Source organism: Protomyctophum bolini, assembly GCF_963924005.1.
Source record: "Protomyctophum bolini genome assembly, chromosome: 9".
Classification (NCBI taxonomy): domain Eukaryota; kingdom Metazoa; phylum Chordata; class Actinopteri; order Myctophiformes; family Myctophidae; genus Protomyctophum; species Protomyctophum bolini.
The window spans coordinates 29,152,772-29,178,269 of record NC_137870.1 but is presented as its reverse complement, the minus strand read 5'-3'; the positions used below and the strand labels follow the sequence as shown (position 1 = coordinate 29,178,269).

Here is a 25,498-nt window from a genome sequence, read left to right as displayed (position 1 = left end):
TGATTTCAATGCTGTGAGTAGGTTCTGTAGAGCAGCAAACGCAAACTAATGATTCACAATGTACAACAGTTATGTTAATTGTATGTTGTATCACTTGTGTGGACAACAGAGTTGTGGGTGATACCTAAACTAGAAGTATTTACTTTGTTCTCGTCATTTCTTTGATTAGCAGAACACTACTGTGTGAATATGTATATAAAAAAAGGATTCACCATGTTGGTCTCTACCTCTTGAACTCAATAACTTGGTGTGTGTACCTACACAGGTTCATGTTTTCTCGTGGAGATTGGTTGTTAACCACATGAATGTCCATTCAGGCTTTTATATTGAAAATGATCAAATATTGTCCCTGTCCTTTTCCCTCACCATCCAGCCAATCTGACACTATCTAAATGAAAACTATTCACCTACAATTTTGTTATCAGACCTTTGTATTTATGAACCTCAGCAACCGCCAAGTTTCCTGACTGTTAGTCAACTTTGCATTATATTTGATAGGATACAGCAGGGAGGGGAAGTAATTCACATTAGCCTCTGATGGTTGCGTTCAAATCTCAGTGAGAAAGGGATTGATTTTCCATACTACTAGGGAAGTTTATATATTACAGTTCCGAGTACATAAAATTAACCTTGACAGGAATTCAACTTGTATAAAGAAAATAAATATCATCCTATTTCATGAGTTCTCACAGTGTTTTATTGTAATTAACATTATTGTAGGCTATAGTTTATCACCATGCAAACAAGACTCTGCTAACTCGATGCAGTTAATGGAGGCAATTTGCTTTTGCCGATAGGGAAATGGATGGGAGCTTTCTCAGGAATTAACACAACCAGCAGGGTTACTCCCCCCCCCCCCCCCCCCTTTCCTGTTTGAGATATTTGTGTACATAAAGTAGTTTCTTATTACTTTGTGTTAGAATGAAGTACTTGAATCCACCGTAGCTCATTTTGGAAAAGTAAAAAAGGAGTAACTGACAAGCTTTGTGTCATGGACAAACAAACTGTTGTGAGTGACTATTTGGATCAAGAGTATATTGCTGTCAAATGCATTTTTATATATATGAAATTTATACTCAGACGCAATGTAATTTGAATACAATTTACAGTATACAGTAGTACATAGATGCATCTACCGGTATTCTACTCTGCGCTCAATTAGGGGAGGGTGTGGGCCAGTGGTGGAAAGTAACGAAGTACATTTACTTAAGTACACTTTTAATGTATTTGCACTGACTATTTCCAATTTTCAATACTCGTACTTCTACTCCACTACATCTCAGAGTGAAAATGTTTACTTTTACTCCACTACAATTATTTGAAAACTTTAGTTACTAGTTACTTTGGAGATTTTAATTTTGATTAGAAAACATACATTAACCACTTCAACCCTATATACATTTCGACCATTTGAAAATCGGCTATTTTCAAAAGATTTTGTAGCCTACACATTTTGAAATTGTGAAATGGGACATTCTGCAATATGAGTAATTTTAGTACTTTAAGTATACATCTTGATGCAGATACGTTTGTACTTTTACTTGAGTACATTTTTAATACAGGACTTGTAACGGAGTACATCTATATTACAGTACTTTTACTTGAGTACAACATTTGAGTACTTTTTCCACCACTGGGCGGGGGTCTATAACAGTGATACTCAACCTCAGGCCCGCGGGCCACATCAGGCCCGCGGGACCATTATGACTGGCCCACCAATGAAAATCTAAAAAAAAGAAGAAAAGAAAATCTGGAAAATGAAATAAAAATAAATAAATCTGAATGAAGTTATCTTTAATTACATTATTATAAGTAATACTATTAGAGTTGTACTATTACTCGAACGAAAATAAAAGCTTGGGGGGGGATGCAATGCAAATGAAAGACATATACTGTGTATCCCTATTCCCTGACATAATTTTATAGCTAAACGGACAGAATTCTATTTTATTTGAATGATGAAACCCAGCTGCCATTAATAGTTGGAAATGGAAATGGAAATTGCGGAAATTGTAATTGCGGAAATGGTGGAAATGGAAATTGCGGAAATGGAAATTGCGGAAATTGCGGAAATGGTGGAAATGGTGGAAATGGAAATTGCGGAAATTGCGGAAATGGAAATTGAGGAAATTGCGGAAATGGAAATTGCGGAAATTGCGGAAATGGAAATTGCGGAAATGGTAATTGCGGAAATTGCTCTTCACTTATAGCTATCTATTTTCAGGTAGATTGTTTTATTTTACTCAGTCAGCCATATCACTACTCTTTTTTTTCATGAAAAAGGTCATAGCTGGGTAATCTATTTCCAGGCAAATTGTGTTTATTGTATTTTATTTTACTCAGCCATAACAATTTATTTTCTGTTAACCAACTTGCTGGCTGGCAGGCAGGCAGACAGCTACTCATAGACAGGCAGAGAGACAGACAGCTACTCATGGAGAATTGGACAGGCAGGCAGTCAGACAGCTACTCATAGACAGGCAGACAGACAGCTACTCATGGAGAATTGGACAGGCAGGCAGACAGCTACTCATGGACAATTGGACAGGCAGACAGCTACTCATAGACAGACAGACAGCTACTCATGGACAATTGGACAGGCAGGAAGGCAGACAGACAGCTACTCATAGACAGACAGACAGCTACTCATAGACAATTGGGCAGGCAGGCAGACAGCTACTCATAGACAGACAGACAGCTACTCATGGACAATTGGACAGGCAGGAAGGCAGACAGCTACTCATAGACAGGCAGACAGACAGCTACTCATGGACAATTAGGCAGGCAGGCAGACAGACAGCTACTCATAGACAGGCAGACAGACAGCTACTCATGGACAATTAGGCAGGCAGGCAGACAGCTACTCAGACAGGCAGACAGACAGCTACTCATGGACAATTGGACAGGCAGGCAGGCAGACAGACAGACAGACAGACAGCTACTCATAGACAGGCAGGCAGACAGCTACTCATTGACAGACAGACAAATAACTACTCATGGTCAGACAGACAGACAGGCAGGCAGGCAGGCAGGCAAAGAGCTACTGTTATGTTATTATGTTATTATAACAGCTACTCATGTTATGTGCAATAATTTGTGCAGTTATGGAAACAGCTCTTTGTGTTTATGCAAGAAAATGTAACACATTTATTTATTTACATATTGTGTGCATGCACATTGTACTTTGATACATTTTGCGAAAATAAAGCAATTGAAAGAGAGAAGTTATCAAGTATCATTAATGTCGTAATTTTATCTACTGGCCCCTGGCCCCTTTTGTAATGTGGCCCACAGGTAAATCTATTTGAGTATCCCTGGTCTATAACATGTGAGGTCTCTATAAAAAGTGTAGATTTGGAAAATGGTGAAATCATTAAATGTGACATAAAGAATGCCAATGCTTCTTGACCATTACTTGCGTCCTTGATTGATTGATTGATTGATTGAATGCTTTATTGGCAGAAATGTAATCAGTACAGGGTACAGTCAAACAGAAACTTAATCAGTACAGGGTACAGTCAAACACACATCCAATGGGATCACAGAAAAAAACCTCAAATCTCTCCAATTACTGAAAAATGGTGCAAATATATGCTGTGGAATCCATCATGGGTGGACTCCCCGAAATGAGACGTTGTACCGTGTGACTGCCTAATTGCAGCCTTCCGTCCATCCTTGCCTCCACTAAGTCATTGTTCTTCCACTCACAGTCATCTCTGTAGCGACAGCTATCACATTTCCATGCATCCTCAATGTCCACACCATGGGCTTCTCTCTGGCCCTTCCAATAGGCCAGGTGTCCTGCCAGCTCTGCTCTCAGCTGAGTCTCCTTAAACTGGACACGCATTGTCCCATCGCAGGCCTCAACAACATAGATGACCTGCAACTTGTCAGCCCGTCTGATCTTTGAGAAGACCATGGTGCTTAGTACATGATCCAGGAGTTCTCCAAAGGTACTACAAGACTGTAATAGACCAGGGATCTCTGTCCCAAGACTCTGCTGAGGCTGTAATAGAGCACGGATCTCTGTCCCAAGACTCTGCTGAGGCTGCAGTTGGAGATGCTGAAGAAACTGCTCTCTCTTCACACCTCCACTCACCATACAGTCAAAAAGGAGCTTATGCATAGCTGTCTGTATAAGTAAAGATGGTTTGTTATTGTTTGCAATGTATACTTAATCAGCAATAATTAGTTAAAATACAAGAGTGCATTAATTGCAAAGACATAGTTACCTGAAATTGATGCTCTCCAGAATCTGCAGTAAAAAGCTCAACATCTTTATTTAATCTCTTTACTTGGCTGAGCACCAGTTTCTTCTGCTTGTCAAAATGCAGCGTATCAATTGTCCCTGTGAAGAATGTGTTGTCCAACACTCCAAACACAGGGAAGTCCAACACAGTTTTCCCTGGAAATTGGATACAGGAAACAACGTGCATGACATACAGTAATTGAGGACATATTCTTTCACACACCATTGACAGAAGACCGATGTCAGTGCCACTACTAACCTGCTTCAAGTTCGGACATCTTCTTTACAATGCTGAGCAACTTTAAGGACTCTTGGTCTTCCCTGGTCATTTGTACACCATAACGTTTTGCATGGCCCATCTGGTCAAACTCTGGGTTGCCACAGGTAACTATATGGACCAAAGCTGTTAGAACTATAGGCTACAGGCTAATGAGGCTGTGTCATATATTGTGGTTTATACCTGCAGTATATAGAATTATAGATCATACGATATAGGTTAACAATGACGTAAACAGCCTAATAATGATGGACAGATGACAGCCAAGGTTCTGAGATCACATCATTCATTCCCCCCCCCCCCCCCCCCCCATGAGCTTGCATTGCTGTTGTATTAGCTGTACTTTAACAAGGGAGAGCAGAGGTAGTTCGGAGTTCCGTCTCTCCAGGGCAGGCGATGGCTCTTCTGGATAGCAGTTCTTCTCTGCAAAGTCTGGAATCATGGGGGCGACTCTCACTCAGTCCTTCCCAGATTGTGTGTTAATTTTGCTCTAAACTCACCATGATTGGGTACATGTCTCCTTGGCTCAAAAGACTTCTGCTGTTCTTTCAGCATGTTAATCATCTTCATCTCGCATGACCTCTGCTCACACAGCTGGCTAATGCTCAGATTCTTTAAGTTGAATCGTTCCATAGGAGTTTGTTTGGGAATGTAAACAATCTGTCTTCTGCGCTTCTTCGGCCACAAAAGACTGCAATAAAATGTACAATTCAGCACAGTACCAAAATGACGGAGAAGAATATGTAGGCCTACCACTCACACAGTATGTACAAATGCAAAACCACCAGTCAAAGTAAAACCTGAATATAACATGATAAACATGGGTCACATCACATGCACATATACAGTACCTACAGCATGCACAGCTTGGTTAAGAAGAAGGTGGTTACCTGGGATCTTTGCTGTCCCCTGGTGTCCTAAAAATAACATGGTCAGCAGAATGTCCTTCATGTGGAACTATAATTAAAGTACATTATTTACAGCAGTTAATGGTAAAGTTATCTTCAAATCGGCAAAGCATGAAAACGTTTGCTAGCTTTGGTTTTCCAGTGCAGTCAGACCTCTAGACTACTTTACTTTGCAATACGATGAGTGGTTAAAATAAACACAAATGTAGGCCTACCTGTTTTGGTTACAGCTGTGCTTGTTGACCACACACCAATCATGAATGAACTTAGTTTGAACCTAAAAATGTAGTATAAAATGTGAACTATGAAGAGTTCACAAACACTGGAGTCCCTCTTGCCTCTTCCAAGGATATATTGAGAGTGAGAGAGAGAGTCACCACTCACCACCAACGCCAATGGATGGATGCAAATGCAGTCACAGTGTGACTGCACCTTAAACACTGGTGTGACTGTCACACCAGTGTTTAAGGTTGATCAGACATCAGTTCATTGTTTTGTTAATCAGCTTCTAGAGCGCTACCGACACCCAGATACTGCTTTCACAGAGACCATTGGTCAACACACTTGAATCATTCTCCTGCATTTGAATTGGTTTGGTTTGCTGCTTCGCATAAAGGATTTGGGGAATGGGGGTAATCTACTTAAAATGTTTTCTTCTGTTTTTGGAGATGAGTTTGAGCAGGCCTGTTTGCCCCATTATCCTGCTGATATCGGTTTTAATATTATGACATGTTAGTACAAATGCAGCTGTGGTACTGCAGCATTGAGATGATTCTGAGCCTGAGGGGAACCTTGCAATGCAGTTGGCTTTAATTGGGTACGGCTGTTATTGAATCAAGTAATCAACTATTTTCAGTAGGCTATGACACGTGTTGTAAGATGCACCGTTTGAAATGGGGTTCATTCATTACTGTACCACAGCCATCATGTCTGTAGGTGTGCTACTCCTCTGCTATAGCATTGGAGACCGCAGGCGTCTCCTTTTCACTCCTCCGCCCCACTCCAGTTATGTTGAACCCCAGTTTCTGAGTCATATTAACTGGTGCGGTTTTTACATTTGAACTGACCTCATCAAACCCTGTACACCCAAGACCCATATATGTGTGTGGTTACATTGATGTCATGTTGGAAACAGCAGTAAATCAAGTGGGGTGCAGCCGCGCACCTGGTGCTCAGAGGATTTGATTAGGCAGCGGTCTGTTATAGAGCGGTCATTATCAAGACATAACTCACCGCTGAATTCAGCGATTGACCAATCAGAATCAAGCATTCAACCAAGCCATGTAATAAATGGTAATAACATGTGATATTTGGGGTATACTCACCACATTACTGTAAGCTCTGCCCTTTTCCCCACCAAATTTATTAAACGTAAATAGCGAATCTACATTCTACAAGCTCACAAAATGTTTAGTGTCTCACAAATAAGTCAGTCTATGTTCATCAGTGTGCTACTGCACCAATGCCTGACAATTGGTTACTGCTGGTAATTTGGCAGATTCGTCTTATCCAGTCCAGACAAACCCTCCTTTACCTTATTGTTAGATTTTCAACTTCATACATTTACGTTTGAATGATCATATTAAATCGGTTTGCTGTTTGTCATAAATGACCTGATGTAATACAAACATCAATTAAAGGTGTTTGAGATTGTTGTTTTGGTATGGTCCCCCTATGCTAGCGTTCTGGGTATAGGGCCAGTGCATAGGGAGGCGTTTCACCCAGAACAGGTTATTCTGGTTGCCAATTTTGGCCCAAGACTGACTGTTCAGTGTTCACACCTCCAGGAACTGGGAATTCATTAGCAATCTCACTCCCTTGTCACTATTATAAACCAGGGACTTCATTAGGCCTACTTTCCAAGACACCAAAGGAGTCAGGACAGATGGAACAAATTACTCACCCTTCAGTGTTCTCAGAATGAATGATTATGATGAAATGGTATTTCTGCAGATTACATTTTTAGTTTAGTGATAGAACAGTTAAAGAAACATAGAAAACTGATAAACGAACCAAATTGATTGATTTGATTTGTGCCCTGGAAATTTGTTTCCCCAAAAATGTAAATAAATAGCCTAAAACTTTGGAAAACGGTCTGAGGTAATGCCAAGTACAGTATATAATGTCAAGTAGAAAAAAAGAGAGAGGAGAGGAAGGAGCACATCTGTTTGGCCAGAATAGAAATATTTGGTAGGTGATATTTGGTACAACTGGGTGACAGAATTGATGCAAAAAAATCACACCTGTGTGAACTGAGCGGTGCAACTATACATGTATTGTTACTGCACTGTTACTGTGCACTGTATTGTAGTGTACTGTGCTCTGTACTGTAGGCCTACTTTGATTATATTTGGAAAAAATGACAGAGTTACCGTGTGAGGGTCCCCGGAACATCCAGAACCCCAGGAACACGCCCAGGGGCCGGCCCGGAGGCACTGCTCAAAAAGATGAGACAAAGGCACTCTAGAGATTCTACAAGGGTGCCTTGGTCTCATCTTCTTTTTTTTGCATATAATGTAAAGTATTGAACTTCTCAAATATAGCCACGGGTTTAGCTATTTGTAGCAATTGTAGAAATATTAGGCCTTAAATGTCAAATGTTCATGGATGTTCAAATCATACATCACTTCAGACCATTTCCATATTATAATTTGTATTTACATTCAGGAAAACATATCCTATTTAACATGGAAGTTAACGTTATTTTGTTATATTTTTTCTACAAATGTTCTACAAGAAGAATTCAGCAAGAAGTATATTCTAACTTTCTAAGCAATATATCCCAAAACCCCTAAACATTCCAATCACCTCATGAGTGGAAACTTGTTGCCATGCTGCTATATTTAAATTATTATTATGATTATTATTGATGGTGATTATCATATTTTTTTCCCCCAACTCATAATGGTCACCTTGTTGCAACCAAGTGCAATTATAAGGCTGTTCTACGAACAAACAATACATGTAGTAGACATGTCACAAGAGCTAAAGCATACCGTAAATAAAATGTCTCTGATGAGCCTGTTTGTACGTGTACAGTGTCAGTGTGAGACTTGTGATTGGATGGCCTAGCTAGGCCCTAGTGGATGAAGAGAGATGCAGGGGGTATATATCTCCCCATCTTCTATGATTAGTCAGAGATCTCCAAGTCTCTCACACTTCTTTTGTAGCTTTCTTAGCTCTGCACATGACTCTCATCTCTTTCTTTGCGTGACCATTTACTCTGTCATTTGTTTATTAGGGTTCATGCCATTACTCTGCTCTCACACTTGTAAGTTGCTCTGATCATCTGCTGAATGCCTATACATTTTTAATTATTTATTTTGTATTTTGTATTTTGTATGCAGTTGTATGTTGGTTACTTGTTAACATCTTGTTGACATACAATTTTTTGCTTGACCGCAAATGCTAAGAACGTTATTTGTTTGACAGATGCTAGTTGATGTATATTTAGTTTCATATGCTAATTTAGTTACCTTACTCTTTGCTATATGCCTACAGTATATTTGACCATTTACCCTACGTTGTTGACTAGGGTTCATGCCACTTTGATGTTGCACTTTATAAGTCACTTTCACTCTGGATGAGAGCATGCTAAATGCCTAAATTGTAAATTGTATGTATGTCAGCCTTTACAATGAGTGATGGTCTTTCTCAGGAGCAGCTCTGTTACCCATACTCTAATGTCTCATGTGTCAGGGCCCAATTCAGCGTGGGGGCCCAAGTTGTCTTATATTTGGTATTTATATTGGGCATGCTAGTAACCATTTTGGGGAACTTGGTGGTCATCGTGTCTATTGCTCATTTCAAGCAGTTGCACAGCCCCACAAATATCTTGATTCTATCACTGGCCTTAGCAGATCTTCTTCTGGGTGTCACTGTCATGCCCTTCAGCACCATCCGAGTGGTTCAGGGCTGCTGGTTCTACGGAGACACATTTTGCCTGCTTCACTCTAGCTTTGACTTTTTCCTCACTTCTGTCTCTATCTTCCACCTGATCTGTATCGCTGTGGATAGACATGAGGCAATATGTAACCCTCTGCATTATTCCAGGAACATCACCATGTCTGTGGCTTGGCTTATGGTATTTGCCAGCTGGGCATTAGCTGCAATCTATTCTTATGGTCTCATGTATTCAGGTGCTAATGTAATAGGTTTAGAGAATTACCTGAAATCCATCTATTGCCTTGGGAGCTGTAACCTTCTTTTTAATATCCTTTGGGGAAGCCTTGACACAATCATAGCTTTTATCTTGCCTTGTGCTGTAATGGTGGGCTTGTACACTAAAATATTTGTTGTGGCTAAAGAGCATGCGAGAAAGATTAATGACATTAACAACTTGAATCCAAACAGTGGAAAGGGACTGATTAGACGGTCTGAGCACAAGGCAGCCAAAACACTGGCTATTGTTGTTGGAGTGTTCATCTTTTGTTGGATGCCTTTCTTTTTGAATTCTATAATTGATGCCTACACAGGTTTCAACACACCTGCTGCTCTATTTGAAGTGTTTGTCTGGCTGGGTTACTTCAACTCAACCGTGAACCCAATTATATATGCCCTGTTTTATCCATGGTTCAGAAAATGTTTTCATGTTATTGTTACATTGAAAATATTCAGCCACCATTCTTCAACCATACATTTATCAAACTAAAAATACAAAGTTATCTGAACCAACCAATCATGTGCAGGATGATTTTTTGGTAAACAAATCCATATTTCTTTGTATTACCTCATGCGTTATAGTTTTATATATTCCATTTATTCTTTTAAAACCCTGGCCTGGAATGTAAGCTGTCTGTAGCTTATTCTATTTTGATATACGGTATGTAATTTATTTTTAAATAATAGCCTACTATTTCTGTGTTTTAACTGCAATGTTTTATATAGTTTAACGCTTTTGTGCATTTAAATAGTTTTGCATTAATAGCCTGATCCAGCGTAGGCTACTTCAAATTACTGCTCCGCAGTTATTTTGTTTGTCCACTGGAGAGCGCCAGAACTCTCTTAGCCACGGCCGTGACTTGTGGCTAGTTAAACATTTTGAAACGCTTTATACCTACCGATTTGATTTGCCATTTCAATTAACAACAATCTTATTTGGTTAATTACACATTCTTGATGAACTTTAGAAGGTTATAGCTCGTACAATGCATGCTCGTCGATTTGAACGGGGTTTTAATGTAACAGCTCTTACCCATTTTGGATTGGTCCATGGCAAAATGCGTCATCGTCAGCTTGTCCAGGAAGTAAGTAATGACTAATATCCTATGCTATGCTAATATCATATCGGTGTTTAAATTATGCGGGTGATCGAATAACGTGCGTCTACGTTATGCACTTCATTGCATAGGGTTTTAATTTTACTTTGTTTGTGGTTCTATTTCTATTTTTGTGTCCGAAACATGACGCTGCCTGGTATCGCCGAGAATGGCTTCACTTTCTCGGGAGGCACATGGGCATCGCTTCTCGGCCTTTTGGCTAAGATCAAGTGTAGTATCTGTTCTTATCAGTTTAATATCTGATACGTCCCCTACCCGGGGACCATATATTAAATTGATTTTTGGAACTGGGAGATGGAATAGGGGCTTGCTCCGTCCACTCCACGCATCGACCTGGTATTGCAGTATCTCCAGGAACGGTGCACCCCCCTGACGTGTCAAAAATAATTAATATCAGTCTCAGCCTTTATTTTACTTAACTTGGGCTTAGCTAATAAAGAAAGAGTTTGTATGCTGCTTGTTCCCCCATCTCCTGCTGGCAATCGAACCGGGCGATGATTGATGTTCTTTTCAAACTATTTTGTCTTTATTTTTTACTAGTACTTTCTAGTCTTTGTTGTTGTCTAGACTACAATATGTTAATGTTTCATTGTGCTTTTAGAAGCATAGGAATACACCTGCATCATGCTTCCTCACTATTTTGTGCTGGAAATACATGCAGCCAACTACCACGTATTCTTCTTCCGAACTTGATTAATATTTTATCCAGCCAGCCCAGCCTACTATATTAGCTTGTGAAGTTATAGCCCTGAAAACATGACTGCCATGATGATTATCATGACAGTCATGATCCAAAATGCCGCAGCTCGCTTGGTCTTCAACCAGCCAAAATTCTCACATGTCTCCCCCCTGCTCCGCTCCCTCCACTGGCTCCCGGTCGCTGCCCGCACAGAATACAAAACTCTGATGCTGGCATTCAAAGCAACCAAAGGTATGGCTCCCCCATATCTTGCAAGTATGATCGAACCCTACAAACCCTCCCGCTCACTCAGATCAGCCAACGCAGGGAAGCTGGAAGTACCCTCACTAAAAACGCCGGGACAACGCTCCACACGTCCCAAACTCTTCTCCCTTCTGGCTCCAAAACTGTGGAATGCACTTCCCATTGCAGTCAGAACTGCAGCATCACTCCCAATCTTCCGCCGTAGTTTGAAAACCCACCTTTTCAGACTCCATCATGGCCCATAGCACTTACCCCACCCCCTTAGATAGCAATTCTGTAGACTTAGATAGCATTTGATACAGACTTATAGCATGTTATGTAAACAGCATAAGTGCATTGTATGTAGTCATAGCACGTCATAGTACATAATGTATATCATAGTAGTATAGATGTATAGCTTATTTCATTATAGATATTCCACTGTTACTTCCTTAGCTTACGCATGTTTCATGATAACATTTTTTATGTGATGTATTCCCCATGCTTTTTGTTCTTGCTTAATGTAAGTCGCTCTGGATTAAGAGAGTCTGCTAAATGCCTAAATTGTAAATTGTAGTCATGCAGTAACTGCACCCTGTTTTTTGCGATCGCTACATTTACACGAAATCCGTATATATAAACATTCGGATTGCAAATATAAAGTACTCACTTTTTATCCCACGGGTGTTAGTTAGTTGCTGCGGCCGAAATTAGCACTGCTGCATCCCGCGTTGTTTAATAAAAAGCATTTTTATCCGAGCGCCCCGGCTACTTTTTTCAAACGGAGTTCGTTTGGGAAATCCACAGTTGCACACTGGGAGCGCACTCGCCTATTAGTCTGTATTGGCAGGGCGGTCAGCGTACCTATATCGAACACACCGAGTGCCACCCTCCTCCCGACCGTTAGGGGCGCGTAGTTGAAAGCCAATGGCAAAATAACAGCTCGGATAAAAATGCTTTTTATTAAACAACGCGGGATGCAGCAAATCTAATCGCTGGAGCAGCAACTAACTAACACCCGTGGGATAAAAAGTGAGTACTTTATATTTGTAATCCGAATGTTTATATATACGGATGTCGTGTAAATGTAGCGATCGCAAAAAACAGGGTGCAGTTACTGCATGACTCTCGTATGAATACGAGAGTCATGTTTTCAGGGCTAGTGAAGTTACAGGTTTTATCGCATAACAATGCGCACCAATATTCCAATATTTTACTCAATCACTCACTTATTTTCTTTTGTAACTGCAAAATAGGCTACTACACCTCTATGTAAACGCACACAAAATTTGCCTAACATTTGTGTCACTTAACTACTATGCAGATCCAGCATAGAACCCTGTGGGACCCCAGCCAAGGATTTGATGGATATTTCACTTGGGGTCACTTTAGCATGATCTAACCAGGCTTTTGTGTTTCACCCCAGCCCAGGCAGTTTTTAAGTTGCTTGATTCAAGATTTAGATATTTTATATTAATTATATCAGACACACCCCCTTCCTATACAAACTATTTTAATTTCAAACTCTTAACTCCATTGGACCCTCAAATTGTCTGATAAAGCAGCCAACTCCCCTCTCATGCAGTAATTGACAATATATCAAGTTATCTCTCTCTCTCACACACCACACACACTTTGTATATTTCTACTGTTTTGTTCATCCAGATAAATAAGAGTATACAGTAGGTGGCATTATTTCAATAGTTAAGTTAGGAATCTTTTTGTTTAAAATATTTATTTGCATGGCATTTGTTTGCATGGCATATCTTGCCTATCCTGTTTCTTGTCTTACGATACGGTCGAAACTCAGAAGAAATGTTTGCGTTTTGAAAGAAAATAAATTTAAAAAGCCCCGAGGAGCCAAAATGTGTGTCAGTCTGCTGCTGCATTAAATAAAATTAAAAAACGCACATTTATTTTGTGAGTGCAAACTGTTTAAGACTCTTGGCTGAGTGAGTCTGCACCAGGACTTATGTCCTAATATTTTTGGCCGGTACTCAACCGACCAAACTATCAGTTTCAAAGTTGGATACATTAACAGGTATGATATGAGGCCAAATTTTCTGGGGGAAAAACGTGCGCACGCACGCATGACGTGGGTGGAGCTTCATTTCCATCCACCAACTGTCTAAAAACCTGTGGTTGTACTGGGCAGCTTCCAGTATCCAACATTAGCAGACTGCACTGTACTTCTCCAGCTCCCAGTTACCAGCAGTAAATGATTGTGGTTGACAGCCCTAATGTCAAACCATGCAAAAATAATTCGTTTTTTGAATGTTTTGTGTTTAATAAGTGCAGGCACTGCAGATTTGTCATTTAAAAGTTATTTTTAATAATTATTTGTAAATTTGTGGTGGAGAAGTCTGAGACGGTCAGTGTCCATGGAAAGTCATCAGTATGGGTGTAAGCACACTCAAGTGTCAAGAAACGCCTAGTCCATGCGTCTCTTCCAGCTGTTTAAAAACCCAGAAGCGATGCCTGGACTAGGTGCTTTATTGGCGCCTGTTGGCACGTATTGTCTGCAGTTTGGAAATATGTGAGTGTGTGGTGTGTTTAGAAGCCAATAGAAACCAGGATCACAGTGACGTTGTCGGCACAGCCCCGCCTCACTGCCTCGCTGGCCAAACGTTGACTAGCAGCTTCATATCTGGCTGCCTCCTCTGTTAGCCCCTCCCTCTTCTCAACAGGCTCCTCCTTAAAAGAGAGACTGATTAGTGCCGACACGCGCACACACGCGCACACACACACACACACACACACACACACACACTCTCGCTCTCTACCTGGAGGACACCGAGGACATATTTCACAGCCTCGTCGGCAGAGAACACTTTAAACAGGCCATCACATGCCAAGATTATAAACCTACAGACAAGGAGAGAGAAAGAGAGGGGTGAGACCCAGTGGTGTAGTGGAGATTTTTTTAAACTGGGGGGAAGCTATTTTTGACGTCATGTGCACTGCGTTCACACGGATGCGCACAGACACACTCAGCATTAGCCTATGAAATATTCCTTTTGGTTTGATGTTTCATTCATTTTTTTTTGTTAGGTTTATGTGTGCAGAACTGACGAAAGAAAGGTAGGATAATAGAATGCATATAGTCTATTAACCTGTGATGGTGAAAAAACAAAGACGGACGCTGATAAGATTAGGCTGTCCTGACTATGGATTGTGAAACAAGTTTTATCTTTCACTCCACTGCCCTCGCTAGACCAACAGTTGGGTTGCGCATCTGATGGAGTGTGACTGTGAAATGCCTTTAATTGCTGTCTATTGTTTTTCTAAGTAGCCCACCTTTCCTAAGTAGCCTACCAACAACTCATCTACTACATACGCTATTACAACAGCTGACACATAACCTACTGTTATGCAAAGTAGCCAGGTGGTCCACTACCATTTCTTATGAGGTAACTACAGTATAGTATAATTCTTATCACTTAGGAATAGTAGCATTAACCACTTAAAACACTCTATTCTTAGTGACTGACTTGCAACTGTACTTGGACTGCTTTTTTCCCTGTCTAGTACACAATATCTCTTATTCCCGATCTACAAGCTCATGACGCACTGTGAGCATTAGTTAGTGTTAACAGTAGCAGCAATAATAGTAGTTATTAAAGTAGTACCTGTCGTTGGTCGTGAGTTGACATCTTCTAATGTCAGGAGTTGATATTACACCACAGCGTTTGTACTGACCATCTCCTATGGAACGAGACACCTCAAGAACGCCCAATACCCTGCCATCTCTACACAGCACACATGGACAATACACTGGTTATTTTGGACAGTAGTCAGCCATTAATCAAGTCATGTGATTCTTCACTGTGATTAACTGACTGAGCACTACTTTTACAAATACATATGTAATTGAAACAGATTAAACTACCTTTGTATTCATATTATTTAGTTCATGTTATTTAGTGGGGGCCCTGTAAGCAAGCCACTCCAAAGTATTGGCTCCCTTTGACCACCAGTAGCAGACTGTGGTTGTACTGGGCAGCTTCCAGTATCCAACATTAGCAGACTGCAGCTCCCAGTGACCAGCAGTAAATGATTGTGGTTGACAGCCCTAATGTCAAACCATGCAAAAATAATTTGTTATTCTTGTAGGCCAGTTGCAGTGATGTCACCTGACTGTTCCTCCAGCTCTCTGGATCCTCATGCGTTCTTCATATATGGTTGGATTGTGTTCCTTACTGAGTCTGAGGGCCATAGTCACTGACCTCCTCTCTCCTTCTGCTCCTACAAGCTCAATACGACACAACACAGCCTGGAGAGGAGGAAATGAAAATCACCATGATCACCACAGAAACCAACATACGTGCACATTTTGAGGAGTGACACTAAACAACGCCATATTAAAAGGTAGTGTAAGTGATATTTTTTGGTTAAAACAAAGTTTTCTGTTTCATTGCTACAGAGTTTTTGTCGCCTGTTGTGCAACATTTGATGTTGCGCAACAGTAGGACATCATCGAAGATGTTCCCCCCATGTATAGCCGACGAGACCGAAAATCTTAAAACGTTAATAACTCTTGATCTAAATCATTCCGTCCAATTCTAAACAAAGATCATGTGATAGACGGCCCACCACGGTCCAGTCACTAGTCGCGGTAGATTTAATCATACCTCCCGTTGTTGTCGATCGCCTTTAGAGTGTTTTGGCTACAACACCCGGTCCGTCGGTAAAAGTGGCTCAGCGGTCCAGGGACCTTGGCCGGTAGTCAGAGTCTGGCAGTGTGCCGCGGGTTCGACTCCCGACGGCCTTTACTGCATGTCACTCCCCCACTCTCTCCCCCATTTCCTGTCAGCCTACTGTCTGTCCCTCTATAAAAAAATATAAAGTTTAATCTGTATCCTGACTCCATCCTGATTGTATAAAATTGGTATCCCAATTTCAGTTTCAGTTTCTGAAAATGCATTTGCATTTTGTCTCTGCAAAATGCAGAGACATGGAGACTCCTGTTACTGAACAAACTATAGCAATGAATACTATCACAATATAGAGCATTTTAACACTTAATTTAACCAAAGAAAATCACTTAAACTACCTTTAATAATCATCTGTATTTATATAGCACATTTCTTTAGTGATGGCCATTTGGAGAAATGCTATTAACCCGTAACCATTAGGCTTTATCGATTCATTATGATTAATCGTTAAGGAGGCAAAAAAAGTAATACAAAAAAAATAAAAATATACACAAGTATGGAAAGTATGGTATTTCATTTCATACTTTTCCAGGTCTGGAAAAGTATGGAAAATGAATATACAGTATATAATATATTGCTGCTGTTTTGTTTTCCCGGGCAGGGGAATCGGGGGAGGCCCTGGTCCCTGCCCAGTCGGTCGCCTTAAGGCCTATTCATACATACTCCAGTTTTAGGTGATAAGGAGACCACTGAAACGGTGGTTAGAAAAAACACACAGATGTATTGCGGTGAGCTGATGTCGTTTTCGGTGGTGACCTTATCACCAAAACTGCAGTTTGAAGGCCTTAAAGGCTCATTCATAGTCTGGATTTTCGGTGGTGGGGTGACCACCGAACTACAACATGACGTCACGGTTAGCCATCACTACCTTTCATGAATTATAGTTTGGTGGAAGAATCTAATAATCTTTTCAGTTCAACGGAGTCAATTTCATTCATGAAACTTGATAATTTATACATTCTGCTTTCACAGAGGAATGATCAATGACATGTCTTTACTCTCTTCCCAGTGGTGTGAGAGTGAGCCAGCCCCTACCCTGCTGTCCCCCAGGTTGGCCACATACACCATGTCATCCACAGCAAACAGACAGGTAGCAGTCGTACCATCCTTCCACGCCGGCTTTCTATCAGAAGAGGAAACACAGTCAGCCATGAGAGACTGGAAGCCACTGGCACCCACTTTTACCTAGCATATCTTGTTAAATGTAAACTAATAAAGTTTGCTAACTAGAGCCAGTAAAATACTAATTTAAATATTTATACACTGAGTAAAATGAATAGCAAGGATTCTACTGTGTAACTCCTGTTATAAACTCTGGAAAACAATGTTTTACTGGCAATGATCTTACTGGCTAGATGCCTTTTTCAGAAAGTCTTCATCTGTTTGTCGGAAAGTATCCAGGAGACACTTCTTTATCAGTTTGTCCAGATTCTCTGTCTCACCTAAAATTCAAGGTAAAACAAATTATTTGTCCCTGCTAGGAAAATGGTTCCCGAAACAAACATGTCTAATAATGTTGTTTAAGAAGTAATCCCAGACAAACAAGTGACAATATGCTGTATTTCTTAAAGGTAACAAACCAGTGGGGATTCTGGGGAACTTCTTGGCCAGTGTGTGGTGCAGATGTTCAGCAGCGAAACAAGATGACCGTGCACCTCCATGGCCATCAAACACAGCAAAGTATGACATGCAAGACCTGAAGGTGTAAAAGGGTGGTTTCATCAAATCTGAATTTCTCCATTTAATCTGAAGGGAACCTCACACATTATCCCCAAAATTATAAACCTATCTAGGACTAACTTATTTGTCTTGAACGTTAAGCATATTATTATTAAATTGGGACGTCATCGTTTCTGTGCACAATCCAACAAGACGATATCAGGGATTTGCTTAACTTGGTTAATTGTAACTATCAGGCAGAAAATGTAATGCTTTAATCAAGCAGCAAATGTCACAACAGCAAGGAAAACTATTCAGCTGTGTTGTAATCTTTTGTTTATTCCAGTTTCAGTAAAAAATAGCCAATCTACAATCTCACAACACGGTGAGCTTGTAGATCGGCTATTTTGGCGAAGAAATAGAAAACAGCAGTCCAAATACAGTTGTAACCCAGGTCCGTTTTACTGAGAATAAAGGGTTTGGTAACACTTTAAAGGTCGAGTCTATAATGCATTACAATGGCAATTATGCATATAATGTGCTTATAAGGCGTTGTAAATGTATGACCACTGGCTCCAGGCTAACTTTTTCACAGGTAACACTGGTGCCACCTACCTTTTCAGTTGGTAGCGCCACCACAAATGAGGTATAGCACCATTTCTTTCTTTGTATACATGACCTTATCATGCCCCTACATCGGGCGCCATGTATTTATGTAGTGGTTTCCACCATTAAACCCATACTGTCGCGCGGCTCACGCAGGGTAAGGGACAAAACTCACGTCTTCACACCAGTCTCCACACGTCCCATGTCAGTTATACTTGGGTATGGGCTGGGCTTCCGTGGAGCAGCCAACCAGCCCACGTAACCTTGAGGATGTTTTTTTTTCTCTCCTTCCACTCGTCCTTCCTGCAAGTCGCATCGGTGCGACCTAGTTACATTTTAAGTAGCACCTTAAGTAATTAAGTATCATATTGCGACCTATTAAGTCACATGCTGGAGCCCTGTGTATGAGAACTTAATACAATGTTATATTATGACGATAAGTGATTCATAATGCATTATAAGCTCAGTGGAACAGTGTCGTTGCTGTAAGTTGTTACGCATAATTATTAACATTTATAACAATTGTTATGAAGCGTTATGAATGCATTATAAATGTAATTATAGTGCATTATATAGATCTGACCTTTAAGTAAAGTGTTACCTGGTAGTTATAATGTGCTGTTCCACTGAGTTTATAATGCATTATGACCAGCATGCCTTATAAGTGCATTATAATTGTGGTTATAATGACGTAGGCTATAGACCCGACCTTAATATAAAGTCTTACTGAGTCAGAAGTGGCTGACTAACTACATTAATAAACATTATGGATCACTTTAAATCACGATTGTAGTAATGAGAGCTTACACTTGGGATGGCAGAGCAGACAGGTCGGTGGTCAGACAGCTGGTCATGTCTGGCATCAGGACATGAGCATCCTGCATCTCTTCTCTCTCACCTCGCCTTGACGCAACATAGCCTTTTAACACAGGAAGACCTGGGGCGAGAGAGAGAGAGATGGAGACAGAGAGATCAGTAAGTGTCAGCATACCATAGCCTAACAGATAGATCTGGTATCATCTCTTAGTATTCTTTTCATACTATACATCTTACTTTCAATTAACTAATCACCAGTAGACCTATTGTATATTATGCTATATATAGCCTAGTAAATAAGACAATGTTTAGGCAATTATTTATTTATGCTTGTGAGTTGTAACTTGTGATATGTGGTGGTATCCATGAAACACATGGACTGTTGTGGCAAATGCCAATTATACATTATGTAAGTCTTCCTCAATGAATGTTTTTGGGTCTTATGTGTTACTATGTTATGTCTTACTACGGTATGTTTTGATTCTGACATGAAGGAAGGAAACAAACAAACATTGTTGTGGAACTGTTGAAAACCTTCTCTACAAACTTTCTTGATTTCCTCCGCTCCCCTGTCCTCTGATGGTCCATGATCCAAATCTGCTCTTTTTCTTTTTAAATTATTGTCTTCTTTTTCTTCTGCAGACTTGGACGCTGCTGGGGGAACAGCACCTGCACACGCACGCACACGCACACACACCACGGAACCAGATTATCGTTGGTACCGTATCTGTTCGTATTTATATTTAATTTAACAACAGGGTGACGTTAATTATGTGTGCGGGTTCATCCCGTGGGGCGTTGGTGATGAGGTCCGTCAAAAATGCATGCACCTTGAAATTCTGACAACATATTCATAATGACAATTTAAAATAAATGGCTACTTTGGAGCAATATAGCTATACGTTCAATTAAATGTTTATTGTGTCATTCGTGTTACTTACAGGCGCTTTGGGTCGGTTCTGGTAGATCACCAAATAGATCCATAATGCAGAGTCGAACGTTAGCTATTTGGCTAACTGTGTGTTAGCAGCACATATGGTACCTTTTGCCTTTATTTAATATATGCAAGACACAGCCCTTCCTGACATTTCACGGGGGGGGGGGGGGGGTTCAGTTGTGGTGAATGTGGTCTTAGTCAATTTATTTGGCATTACTATGAAAGGAAAGTAGATTATGGTATCAATTTATTGGGCTACTCTAGACTCTAGCAGCAGAAACTTGCAGTAGAGTAGACACTAATGAGGTCAGAAGGGCACTGCTGCAGTGTCAATGCAAAAAAGGCAGCTGGACCAGGCGGTGACCCAGGGCGAGTGCTTTGGGCATGTACTAACAACCAGTTAGCAGAGGTCAACAACCATCAGCATGCCAATATCCCAACGCTAAAATAAAGAATAAAACAAAATATTGAGTTGCATTTTACATGAGCCAAATGCTCTGAGGAGCTGATTTTGGCCTACATTGAAAAGGTCATCAAGACATTAAATCATGGCTGGTGGTCTGTACTCTGGGTCTGGGATGTTGAGTAGCCTACATCTACATACAGGACCACCTGGTGGGGCAGGGTCTCCAGTCTCCACATCTGTGACCCACTCCACCCCGCCCGGCCCCTTACCTCAAACTACTCAGGATCGGCCTACATAGTACATGCACACCACACACCACAATAATGAAAGAACAGTTTTAACCTCCAAAGCCCTCCTTAACATGACAAAACAAACATGTTTAGTAAATAATAGCCTACTAACATTGTGTTTAGTATACAGTTCACAACATACTTACTGAATAATGTAGCTGATGTTAGGCTACATAACTCATAGTTCTGCCTACTATCAGAGTAATCTAGTAAGAGAGTGGTGACACGCTTTGATCTTAAGCGGGTAGGCCTGATAGTTCCAAACATTGCTCCTATGGCTGGAACTATACCATTCCAGTCAACGGGAGTGTCATTACTCTCTTACTAGATTACTCTGCCTACTATAAAACAAATTTACTTATGGCAAAAGTTACCATTGTCTACTAAGTCACATGCTGGAGCTAGTAGTTACTAGAGCGCTGAGCGCGCATGTGGGACTATGGGTCCAATTCCAATCCGCTCCCTTTAATACTGAGTCTGAGTGGCTGACTCACTGACTTCACGTGAAGTCTGCGAGGCGAGGGCTTCACGTGCGGTGTAAGTGTAAAGGTTTTGGAATGAAGCCATGCCCAGCTCCATACAGAGTTTCGCGGTCTTCTATTGGCCGCCGGGCCCTGACGTCACCGAGCTCCAGTCCCATTGGGAGTCCCCTCCATGGTCTCCCCCTGAGCCTAGAGCGGCGAGCCAACTTTATCACTTCAACCTGCAGACTGAACTCCACAACAAAGTGGCAATTATGCTGCAGTCCAGTCGAGAGACTTATGTCAAGAGTGAAGAAGCTTTGTAACATTTCACACATGGTCCCAATGTTTGACCGGTGAGTTAGCATAATTGTTTAATTTTTTTGAAACGTACCTCCTCAACTACTACTACTACTACTACAGCAGCTGTTAATTAAATTATCAGCCTATTTTTATTTATTTATTTTTGCTGAGGAACATTTACAAATATGCTCCTTCATCGGTTGAATATCGTCTTCTTCTGCGTTTGGGCGACGTGCGTTGCGTTTTCTGCAACCGGTGGGACTTTCGTGCGGCCACCGACACAGCATCACAGAGGACAACATAGACAGCTGTACCTCCGTGGTCGGACCGCAGGGACCCACGAGACGGGGATGTATCATGCCACGGTCAAACCGGCTCTCACAAAACAAGACAGAACAGTGAGAACACACACGGTCAATGTCATGCCTCGACTGAACGGGTGAGTTGATTGATGTTGATGGGGGTGCTTGTCGTTTGTTTGTCTGTGTGTGTGTGTGTGTGTGTGTGTGTGTGTGTGTGTGTGTGTGTGTGTGTGTGTTGCTTGCGCGCGAGAGTCGCGACAGTGCGTGCGCGCGTGTGTATGTGTGTATGACACATAGAGACGCACGTTTTATGGAGACTAGAGGGAGATGCTCTGTGTCGTGTGTGTGTATGCGAGATAGATGGAGAGGGAGATGCTGCAAAGCCAGCCTATAATATCATCTGTAGGTGTAACGATACAGTATAAACTGAAACGAAAAATCGACTTTAATTTCAACTATCGAACCATATCAATATGTAAAAAGGCAATCGAATAGTTTTTTCAATGCAAATAATCAATTGTATTGATACTATAGTAACTTGTGTGTTGTATTTAGCAATTGTAAGAAGAACAGAAAGTGGGGTTCAATTATACTTTTCCATTCAATATCGTTTGATTGATTGAAGTATTTATTAACAGATTGGAGAATAAAAGCACATTTCAAGCACAACTCAATACAAAACATTGCTACACTTGGTCTATCGATAAATGTGTGTAGGCCCTATTCTCTGTGTTCATGTCAAGTTGCGAGTTTGTCCATGTGTTCAAATACAATGTCCCTGTATTTGTCATAGAGAATCACTGTGTGTTTACTTATTTATAGCCACAATAATAAATAAAAATCCTACACTATCCACACGTTTCACACAGATATAACTTCTTAGCAAAATAGTTACTGTATCGATTTTAAATCATTGAATCACATCGCCATTAATGAACCAGTATCGTCCATGTATCGTATCGTCAACCATGTATCGTGATGCATATAATTACACCCCAATCTGTATCGCGAGAAGATGACAGAGAATGAGGACACTTCCTTGCTAGTTCTCACTTTTCAGAGAGAGAGAGAGAGAGAGGCAGAGTAAGAAGACAGAAGAAGTGAAGGAGAGAGATTTCTGCAGTAGGAAGCTTGCACAAATAATTTAACCCACTCGTTTCTACATGGTGTGTAAACCTTGCTTGTGACAATAACGTTGAGGTTCTGCATGAAGTGAACCCAGCCAGTGTTTATTTGTAATCTGTGAAGTATGCCATAGCCGCTTTAAATAGTTTAATCATTGTTATGCCTAAAGTAAAGACACTCAGCTTTAGCCTGTTTGTGTAACCCTTATTTCGTTTTTTGTAAGTTGAGGTTAAGGTTTTGACCCCGAAGCCTTCGTCTTTAGTACAACAGCATTCATGAAACTGTCAGGTGTGCTTGTATAGTCTCCTCTGGAATGTGTGAAATTCTAAGCGTTGTAGCCCATGTGTGTGTGTGTGTGTGTGTGTGTGTAGGTGTGTGCGTGCATGCATGCATGCGTCGGTGCGTGTGTGTGCGTGCAATCCGTTCATGTGGTGTTGACTCGACTGCATCTTGTCTAAACAGCTAAATAAATATCAATCAAGATATTGATGAATTCAATATCAAGACAGACAGACAGACAGACAGACGGACACAGACGTACACACTACACAGACGTGTCCTACAAGGTCGCGGTCTACTGATCTCTGGAATGGATAGATTAGAAACTAGACACATTTCACACCTATATCTATGAGAGAGAGAGAATTATTTGTTCGTGCGTGCATGCATGTAAACAGAGGGAGAGGCTGTTTGTGTTGAATTTCCTTCTCTCAGATCAGTGGATCATCCTTTCCAACAGACAGTTCTCTATCGCCTAGGTTTGGTCTATTTGCCGGTCTGACTGCTTGGGGCTCAGCTAGAAAGGATGATGTAGGAATGGAATGATGATCTACGAGAGGTTAAAAATTAAAGCCAGCGAGGGTAGAGAGAGAGGACAGGAGATTAAGAAAGAATGATATGAACTATGAAGGAGACATCGGGAATGCGGAGTTGGAAGAGAGGAGTGTTTGCCCAAGACTGCACGGTAGTGTGAAGAGACAAACAGAGGGAATGTGTGTGTGTGTGTGTGTGTGTGTGTGTGTGTGTTGGCTGTGGTTAAATAATTGGACGAAGGGCCTTTTCTTTTTTCAAATAGGCTACTGAAAGTCGACAAATTCAAAGACACAGACAGACAGAGCATTTATAACTTTATTTTTCTTGAGTGATCTCAGTCACTTGGAAACGGTAAAATGTCCTCAGTGAGAGTTTAAGCTTGTGTGCTCATGAGGTTATATTTTTGGTTGAAAAAGTACTTTAACGAATTTTGTTTTAAAAAAGTTTGAAAGTACATCTTGATTCATGAGGCAGACAAAGCAGAAGGATCAATAAATGGGTTCATTCATTCTTTGTGGAAGTTCAAGGCGATCTTGATCACGTAGGCGGTGTGTGTGTGTGTGTGTGTGTGTGTGTGTGTGTGTGTGTGTGTGTGTGTGTGTGTGTGTGTGTGTGTGTGTGTGTGCGCAAGTGGTTGACGTTTTGACTGAATGAAAGTCTCTCATAGAAACCACACAGCTGCACAATAGTGGTTTTATTTTCTAAATATATAATGATCAGTTTTCAAACTTAAATTAAAAGCTTTTCAAGAAGTTAAGATGAAGGGTATCTTCTCCTATTTAACATACTCTCTTTGACTTTATTTGCCATGGGTGATTAAAAAAAGACTCACTCTCACCATGAGCGACCTCACTTCTGTCAAACACAGAAAAAATGTGGTTGCTGGGGATGGTTTGGTAAAGTTCATGCCTAAAGGGTCGTCCAGGTTGCGCAGGGGTAAAGTACTCAGCCACCACCATGGAAAATGGAGACTAATTGATGGTGCCTATGGCTTGGCTGGGCTCTCCAGACACTCCAGAGACCATTGTGGTGGTCTAACCAAGATGACTAGGCGTAGTTTGTAAATTCAAGATTCAAGAAGTTTTATTTGTTTTATTTTCACTGACAAGCAGAACCAGAAAAAGAAAAAAAGAATAGAATGACAGTTGTGAAAAAATAAATAATAGATCAAATATAAAGTGAGAAGAGATTTGTCTTAGACAGGCACAATAACTTATTCTAATTAGCATCATTTCCGAGTGTAGGTCTACTCAATTCGTCAAATCAAATTCTGATCAGGTATAGCTTAATCTGGGCTCAGACTGCAGGAGTTTTCAAATCTGAAACGTTTTGGAAATGAGGTAGCATCACACACTACAGGATAATCTCATACAATTCTAAGATTATTTTAAATGGAGCCTGTTAAACTTCAAATATGAACACTTACTGAT

General features: G+C 40.8%; 3 protein-coding genes across 4 annotated transcripts; 1 reads left to right on the top strand and 2 right to left on the bottom strand.

Annotated features, from left to right (window-relative positions):
• Positions 1–3,568: 3,568 nt before the first annotated feature.
• Positions 3,569–5,159, bottom strand: exo5 (exonuclease 5; the record flags this gene model as incomplete). The annotated part of the gene is made up of 4 exons (XM_080772904.1): positions 3,569–4,132; positions 4,233–4,405; positions 4,509–4,637; positions 5,027–5,159. The coding sequence occupies 4 exons, from the start codon at positions 5,157–5,159 to the stop codon at positions 3,569–3,571; spliced, it is 999 nt and encodes a 332-aa protein (XP_080629030.1).
• A 4,029-nt stretch (positions 5,160–9,188) lies between these two features.
• LOC308321812 (trace amine-associated receptor 13c-like) lies at positions 9,189–10,085 on the top strand (the record flags this gene model as incomplete). The annotated part of the gene is made up of 1 exon (XM_080772903.1): positions 9,189–10,085. The coding sequence occupies one exon, from the start codon at positions 9,189–9,191 to the stop codon at positions 10,083–10,085; it is 897 nt and encodes a 298-aa protein (XP_080629029.1).
• A 3,911-nt stretch (positions 10,086–13,996) lies between these two features.
• Positions 13,997–20,469, bottom strand: ilkap (integrin-linked kinase-associated serine/threonine phosphatase). 2 transcript variants are annotated; one of them, XM_080771514.1, is made up of 10 exons: positions 20,373–20,469; positions 19,966–20,100; positions 19,423–19,552; positions 17,931–18,046; positions 17,699–17,792; positions 17,386–17,473; positions 15,769–15,908; positions 15,265–15,384; positions 14,419–14,500; positions 13,997–14,329 (listed from the first exon to the last, which is right to left on the bottom strand). In XM_080771514.1, the coding sequence occupies exons 1-10, from the start codon at positions 20,413–20,415 to the stop codon at positions 14,189–14,191; spliced, it is 1,089 nt and encodes a 362-aa protein (XP_080627640.1). In that variant the 5' UTR covers positions 20,416–20,469; the 3' UTR covers positions 13,997–14,188. The 2 variants fall into 2 exon arrangements, with proteins under 2 accessions (XP_080627640.1, XP_080627641.1); XM_080771515.1 differs by lacking the exon at positions 14,419–14,500.
• Positions 20,470–25,498: the final 5,029 nt, after the last annotated feature.